At 41.2% G+C, this 8,487-nt stretch overlaps 1 protein-coding gene across 1 annotated transcript in view; it reads left to right on the top strand.

Annotated features, from left to right (window-relative positions):
• CCDC6 (coiled-coil domain containing 6) overlaps nucleotides 1–7,168 on the top strand; it is a 107,757-nt gene extending 100,589 nt beyond the window's left edge. The window contains exons 8-9 of the mRNA XM_014538716.1: nucleotides 1,737–1,861; nucleotides 2,870–7,168. Of these exons, the coding sequence (XP_014394202.1) occupies nucleotides 1,737–1,861; nucleotides 2,870–3,064 (320 nt within the window). The 3' untranslated portion in view covers nucleotides 3,065–7,168. The remainder of the gene's footprint in view (nucleotides 1–1,736; nucleotides 1,862–2,869) is intronic.
• The last annotated feature ends 1,319 nt before the right edge of the window (nucleotides 7,169–8,487 follow it).

Genomic DNA, 8,487 nt, shown 5'->3' with positions numbered 1-8,487 from the left:
CCCAACTGCCCTCCCCTCCTGACCTGCTTGCTCCTAACCACCTCTGCCTCCGTCCCACCACCATGGCTTTGTCCGGAAAGATGTCCGGAAGGTCTCCTGGTATAATTAGCATATTACCCTTTTATTAGTATAGATAATGTCTTCAAGGTTCATTTGTGTTCTCTTTAAAAAGAATTTTCAAGGCTGAAGAATATTTCATTGTACATATACATTTTCTTCATTCGCTCATCTATTGATAGGATTTAGGTTGTTTCTATATCTTGGCTACTGTGAATACTGTTGCAGTGAGCATGGGGGCACAAATTGCTTTTCAATATCCTGATTTCATTTCTTTGCATAAGCGCCCGGATGTAGGATGGCTGGGTCAGATGGTAGTGTCATTTTTAATTTTTTGAGGAAATCCATACTGTTTTCCATAGTGGCTGCTCCAATGTACATTCCTGCCAACAGTGCACGATGGTTCAAAGTTCTCCACATTCCTTGCCAACATTTACATATATATATATTTTAATTTTATTTATTTACCTATGTATTTATTTTTAAAATCTTTATTGTTGAAAGTATTACAACATTGACTCCTTCTAGCCCACTCTGCCCTCCTCCCCTCCCAGGCCTTCACCACACCATTATCTGTGTCCATGGACTATGCATATATGCATACAAGTTCTTTGGTTGATCTCTTCCCACCTACCCCCGCCTTCCTTCTAAGATTTGACAGTCTGTTCCATGCTTCAGTGTCTCTGGATCCATTTTGTTCATCAGTTTATTTTGTTCATTAGATTCCACATATGATTGAGATCATGTGATACTTGTCTTTCTCTGACTGGCTTATTTTGCTTAGCATAATATTCTCTAGGTCCCTCCATGCTGTCTCAAAGGATGAGATCCTTCTTTGTTTACTGTCGCATAGTATAATAGTCATCCTAATAGGTGTAAGGTGATATCTCATTGTGGTTTTGATTTGCATTTCCCTGATGATTAGGGGCATTACACATCTTTTTATATGCCTATTTGTCATTTGTAGGTCATCTTTGGAGAATAGGCCTTTGCCCATTTTTTAATTGGGTTATTTATTTATTTGCTATTGAGTTGTAGGAGTTCCTTATATATTTTGGATACTAATTGCGGATCTGACTCATGATTTGTAAACGTTTTCTCACATTCTGTAGGTTACCTCCATTGATTTTATTCTTTGCTGAACAGAAGCTTTTAGTTTGATGTTTATTTTTGCTTTTATGGCTGTGTTTTTTATGTCATATCTGAAAAATTATTGCCGAGACCAATATCAGAAAGCCTTTCCCTGTTTTTCTTTTAGGAGTGTTACAGTTTCTAGTGTTACATTCAAGTCTTTAATCCATTTTTAGTTGATTTTTGTGTGTGGTATAACATGGGGGCTAGGGGTCCGGTGTCATTCTTCTGCATGTGGGTATCCAGTTTTTCAAACACCATTTGTTGAAGAGACTACCCTTTCCCCATGGTGAATTCTCAGCGCTCTTGTTGAAGATCATTTGACCATGTATGCATGGGATTATTTCTGGTTCTCTATTCTGTTCCAGGGCTTGACTTTTACATCCCTTGTCACCCAGCAGGCCATTCACTGAGCCCATTGTGCACCTCATCTATTTTCATTTTTGTGGGTGACTGAGAACTTCTGCACTTTGGAGCCTCCTAGATGGTCAAGGACAACAGATAATTTGAGTTTGAGATAATGCTTACAAGGTCTTGTTATATTTCAGGTCTGTCATATGCAAGTCACACGGTTGGTTTCACGCCACCAACTTCACTGACGAGAGCCGGCATGTCTTACTACAATTCCCCGGGTCTTCATGTGCAGCATATGGGAGCATCCCACGGCATCACAGTGAGTACCACGTGGTGGGAAGCAGCACTTACCCCAGATGGCGGTCTCACTGGTCCTCCTTAGGAGACCAGGATCGATGCCCTTAGACATTCACCATTCTTCCTCCCTCCCTCCACCAGTTCACCTTAAAAACTACATAGAGACTTCCTAACAGTCTGATACCGAATTCTGGTGTTGACACTAAAATCTATCCCTGAAGCAAAATTTCAACTTCGCTTTCCTTGAAAAATCACTCTTGTGAAACTTACTTTGAACTCTGGCCAATGCCTTGATTGAACTCTGGCCAGCTCCTTGCCATAACCAATTACTGTTAGTTGCCATAATGTCTAGAATATTTATTGTCTGCACCTTCACAGTTCACTGGCCCTCAATATGCTTTCTGAAATTAGCTTTGTTTCTAGTTTCACGCAGAATTTTTCCTCCTGAAATTAGAAGGAACCTCAAGTGCATCTGGTTCAAACCTCACTCAGGGGATCTTTTTTTCTTTAGAACTGGTTATTTAGTTGGCTAATAGAGCAATTGGAAATGTAGCTAATAGGGGTTTGAGAACAAGACTGCATTCAAGGTATTCCCAGTAAGGAAATCTTTAAACAAGAAACTATTCTTCAAGACCTTAAGGTTTTTCTGAAGCTGTTCTGCTGGTTTGAGGGCTCTATGTAAAAGCAGAAACGTTTTTGGTTTAGCTTAAGCTTTTAGGATATTGAAAACTTTTGTTAGTGCTAATGTAAGGGAGGGTGTGACAGCTGTACCTTACTTTTAGGACTGATTTATTGAAGGGGACAAGTCCAATACTTTGGTCAAGGCAAGTTTCATAGTGTTTTTGCTTTTTCATAGGTGTTAGTCATAAACCTGACTTTGTTGGAGTTTTCATTACTAGTTTAGAAATCAGTAGGGATGGACAAGGAAATCGCTGGTCAGCATTTCACTGGCCTCAGCTCTTGAGTCAGGCTGTGGAAGAAATGAGCTGTCTGTCCCTAAACTGACCTACTGCTCCTGTCCTTTCTACAGAGGCCTTCGCCACGGAGAAGCAACAGTCCTGACAAATTCAAACGGCCCACGCCGCCTCCGTCTCCCAACACACAGACCCCGGTCCAGCCGCCTCCGCCCCCACCTCCACCACCCATGCAGCCCGCAGTCCCCTCGGCAGCCACCACGCAGCCCGCCCCTTCGCCACATTCGGTGCACCCCTCCTCCCAGCCTTAATGCATGTGCTTAGTCTGAATCTCATGTTGGGACTCGTACCGTGGAGCCGTCTACTCAATGCCAAAGGCTTCTTCCCCTGGCATATTTGGATCTGACTTATTTGCACTGAGGTTATCTAGGCTTCACTATTAATTGTGTTGTAAATGTTTGTCGGAAACGCAGCCAGTGTTGTGGGTTACAACACTAACCAGACGACTCTTTCCATCAGTGTTTTACTTGAATCGACACGTGCGTCCATTCCTCGGCTGGAACCTCTGCTTTGCGTTGTTCGGTAATTCAGCAGCAGTGTGCCGTTTTTTGCTTGGCCCCAGAGCTTCATTTTCCTGGCTTTTAGGTTTGTAAAATAAAAAGGGATATCTTTTTTTTTTATATTTTCCCCCCATGAATTTGCAGAAAAATTACTGAGCTGTTCTCACCAACCCCCCATTAGAATGGTGTTTACCAAACATACCAATAGTTCAGCACTACAATTTGGAAATCTAGCTTTCAGCGGAGAATGGAAAGTTAGATGGATCAGTGCCCAAGACTGTTAATAGAGCTTTCTACAGATACCCTTTTTATAGGTTATTTTCAGTGTAGATCAACATCCACGTCTCTTGTAAAACAGCCAAAAGTAATGGATCACGTGGCTGTACCTTTTCCACCTACATGGGATGGGTAATTATTGTATATTAAAGTGTGATTCTTTCTTTTTCCTTAATGTTAATCTTCCCAAACTGGCCCCCTCTCACGTGCGTCCATAAATGTTGTCCTCCCACCGTGGTTGCGATGGCTGATTAGAGCGTGCTGTTTGATTTCTGCTGCAGAAGGCAATGCGATTATAACAAACAACAGCTATTTTCCCTTTCCAGTCTTTATTTGTGTTTCCTTAAAATAGAGTTTGAACAAATATTTTAAAGGTGCGAAATTATTAGAAGATACTATTTGAAATGAATGTTATAGAAATATCTTGGCATAATGGCCACACAGTACTTTATTGCTTGGCAGACAAGAGAAGAGGTGTATAGGAAAGTAGCACATTAGTATTGGTGACTGCTTATTTCGCCCAGTATAAGAAGTGCAGTGTGTACAAAGAAGTATATTCTGAATACGTTATCCCCATGCATTTAGCACAAATAAATCGTTGGGTTTCACTTCAAAGTGGAACACTGTGAGTCACGCTTTTCTTAAGACTGCAACATCTTTATTTTTGCTTTTCGGCAGTTACTGTTTTGTACTTTGGTAGTAAAGTGATTTTTACCACCTGTGTTTGCATATTTATATATGCTGTGGACGGAAATACCTTACCTAGAGAATGTATATTTTATGATGAGAATGTGTATCCGTTGGATATAATCAGAGGACTGAAAGTTAATTTATCAGTAATTTTTAAGAGTCCATGTTTTGTGATAACCATCTCTAATAGCTAGCTCTTTATTGAACACACTCCTAAAAATAAGGAACCATGACATTGTAGATATTTAATATTGTACAGTATAGAAACCTTCATTTTTGCCTTTGAATGCATATTTAAGAGTTACAGAAAGAAAAAAAGTCTTGTTGAATAATAGTGTTTGACTAGCATTTTAAGAACTTGAGAGTAAAAGCAACAATAGGATTTTTCACCTCTTCCTGCTTCCACCCCCCCACCCCCACCCCCAAACGGAGAGCGTCACTCCTCAATTGTTTGGAAGAAATCGTACGTCTATATAAATTTTATTTATAATGTGTGTATAATATACATAATCATAGTACAGTTCTCAAATAGGGGGAGAAGTTTGGCATATTATTACTGAGGCTTTAGGTTTTTAATATGATCAGACGGGGTCAGCTGAAACCCGAGGATGTCACCAACAGCTCACTGTCCCTCCTGGTACATTGCCATTCCGAGGCATTCGGAGAGCAGGCAAACAACGTTTGCCCTCATGGTACAGTTCTTGGTTTTTCTTAGAGGAGAAATATGGCCCATGTTTACAAGAATCTTCTACAAGATTATAGTCTTCAGTGCTGTTGGACAGTGTCTTGCACTCAAACGAGGAAGTCCATCATGTAGTGACCTTCCCTCTGCTTCCTGTCAGTGTAGTTATTACCTCCTGAAAGCACAAAAGTCAGAACATCGCCGTCTGGAGAATGACAAAGCACTTGGAGTGAGCAAGTAGTTCCTGACCAATGCCTTTTAGAGACGAGGTTCTTGACATTCAGACGTCTGCCCAAATGGAGTGCTGGGTCCCCTAGGCTAGTCATTTCATTTCAAACTAGAACACAGCTCCTTCAGACGGCACCTTTTCACCATAAATCTAACTTCCTCTCCCTGCGGACATTCAGAATTGATAGAACAAACACTACTACTTTGAATTTATGCTGTTTCGTGTCTTTTTAAAGTGTTTTGTGACCCCATGTGGAGCCTGCCGCACTTGGGCAATGCCTGCCAAGGCAGATTCAGACCCCGAGCTCAGAGAGGCAAGAGCCCCCCCACCCATGGGAAGCTGACTCACTTCCGCCGTTTCTCCTCGGGGCTGACCACGGTTACTGCCATTCCTGTTGCCCACTCGCCCAAGGTAACTCGGGACTGACTCCCGGAAGGCCTTTGTAAAATCCGTAGCCATCCCAAAGGCCGGTGGGAGCAATAGTAGCTTCAGTAGCTTCATTTTCCTGTCTTGCTGACAGAGACCCTTGGCTACCACTGTGCTGCTAATAGGATAAGTACTTCATTGCCAGGTTACCATGCCTTTTACGCGAAACCAAATTCGCTTACCTGATACCTGACACTTCTCTGGGCTCTGACCTGCTTTTCTCTCAAGAGCATGCTGGCATTTTAGGCAGAATTCTAGAAAGTTGCAGATGGTGGAAGTATTTAAGATTTCATTCACCTTGCTCCTTTGTTGATTGAAAGGAGCCTTAAATGCTGAGCTCCTGAGATACTGACCACAACCATGGAATGAATGTGTGACCAGAATGTGGCTTTGACACCAAGTGCTGCTGTCCCTTTGTAATTGGCTTCTGATTTGACCAGAAATAATTGATAATGTGAATTTTTGTTACCTGTTCAATTGTAAGACAATAGAATATGTATCACCCCTTGTTAGGTAGACATGAACTTTTCCTGCACGAAGCCTTGCTTGTAGAGGGTGCCCAGTAAGACAAGAAAAAAAGCATAGTAACTTGTGCTTTGAGAGCTCAATATTTTTATCTTAATCAGTACAGAAGAAATTTCTCTGTGTAACTTGATCTTCTATCTAGTACTTGTCTTTTAGGTAACCAACACTGAAAACTTTGTAGTGATGACTACCAAAGAAATACATAGTAAAACAACCTTTTATTTCCAAATTATTAAAGAGCCAGCCATTGACGCTGCTACACGAGTTCCATGCTCAAGAGCCATTGTAAGAAATGAGGGGTTTTTAGGTTTTTGTTTTGTTTCTAGTTTTCTTTATTTCTCTTTAATTTTTTTTTAAATATAAAACATACACACACAGCTGTTAGCATAAAATTATGGGGAGTGTTTTCCAGAATGCTCAGCAGTTGTGGTTAACTGCCAAGCCCTGGTTGCCTCTCGTCAGGCAATTGGAGGAATCCTATGTTCATGGTGGTGTGGGTGCTGTGTGTGTGCACGTGTGCGTGTGTGCATTCATGCCTTAACTCGGGTTACTGCTCAACTTTAGTTCTTGACTTAGTCTGCACCGTCATCTAGATTGTATTGTACATCTCGATCTGAACTTCATCCTGGCAAAAACAAAGCTGCAGGCACAGCAGTTCCAGAATGCATTCCTCCGGAAGCGTATTCAGTCAGGCTGACCCTGAGGCTGCTTTGGACTTTATTTGGAACTGAGCATGGAAAGCAAAGTGGACTGTCAAACAGAAAGACATCAGCAAGGAAGAGTGGAGAGCCAAGTGCTAGCTTGTCTTTTGCCTCTGCACCTCGGTGCACACTGTGTGTTCATGACAGCTGGTCTACAACTTGATGAGGTTGGAGTTGTGGTGATGGTGGCGATCTTGACATTCTCGGTCAGAGTGTAGAGAGATGTAAGACTTCCAATTAATGTCTTATTTACTTCTTTATGTTGATTAGTCTTTGATACATGTGCTGAATCAGAAACCTAAATAAAGATAATTTTTTAAAATGTACCTCGTGAGCCTTCAACCTTATTTCTGTTCTTTGAGTGGGAAAATGAACATTGTTTCCCTGTTGCTTCTGACAGATATCACATTTAGATTCTAAGTACCAAAGGCTGCCTTAGAAAGTAATAAGAGAACACAAAGGGGCTGGTATTGTTCTGTTTCTTTCTTCCTTTATTTTTTTAATTTTTACGGACATGCTTAGAACACAAAGGGGCTGGTATTGTTCTGTTTCTTTCTTTATTTTTTTAATCTTTACGGACATTCTTAGAGAGAGGAAGTGAGAGAGAGAGAGAGAGAAACATCAATCGGTTGCCTTCCATCTGCTCGCCAGCTGCATTTAGTAAGGGCCCAGCAGTTCGTCCTGAGGGGCAAGCACGGTACTTAGCAGGATGCTGTCTTAGGAGCATAGTCTTCAGGAAACCAGTTGTGATACCATGTTAGGAGTTCAAACGGTTTAACCCTGAGCCCCTTTCTATGTAAAAGTGCTAAATAAATCTTGAGCCAGTCTTGACCGACTCTGGCTTAAGCAGGATTCCACGGTAACTATCATAGTTAATTGAGTTTTAAATTTGGTTACTCATGTGGTGAATTGAAATGACCAAAATTTCAAAATGCTTCTCTACTCTTGGCAGCTAGAGTTTAGTGGTAACCAGGAAGTTACCCAGGACCTCAGATTTCCAGTCTTGCTTCCACCCACCAGCTTCGGTTTTCTGGACTGTGTAACAGAGATAGCCATTCTAGTTTCAGGTGCAGTTGCAAGAAAACAGGATTTGCACCAGATGCTTTAACAGCAAATAGGTAAAGTTTAAGCTGCACGAGCACTTGTTTTCCCTTTAATGCCTTTTAGAGCCTGTGTGTTCGTCCACATGTTTCTTCTAAAATTGAAATGGTTGGTTTAGCAAATGTTTTGTGTTTATGTAAAACTAAGTAAATTTGGGTTCTTGTTTTAACAAACACATAAGTTATTTAAGTCAAGGAAATTTTTGGAAATGCAAGGCTTTTGAGTTTGTGAACTGCTAGCGTAGGGTATTTGTGGAATGAGGGAAGATTGACAAGGCTAGAATTTTGAATATGCAGGAGAAAGAGAAAGGAGGGAGGAGAAAGGGCTGAGAGGTGAAAATTAAAGCGCGTTTGGAGGAGGCCTGCCTGGGCAGTTCCTAGCACAAGTCCAGCTAATAATAAAGTGGAATGTCGATTCCCTAAACTAGGTGATGGATACCTGAGAGTTTGTTATACTAGTCTCTACTTCTGTATGTTTAACATTTCCATAATATAATTTTTAGAAATGGAGAGGAAGGGATCAAGAGATTTCTAAGAATGGAAAG

This window comes from Myotis brandtii, unplaced genomic scaffold (assembly GCF_000412655.1).
Source record: "Myotis brandtii unplaced genomic scaffold, ASM41265v1 scaffold196, whole genome shotgun sequence".
Taxonomy (NCBI): Eukaryota; Metazoa; Chordata; class Mammalia; order Chiroptera; family Vespertilionidae; genus Myotis; species Myotis brandtii.
This window is presented reverse-complemented; position numbering and strand designations above follow the sequence as displayed.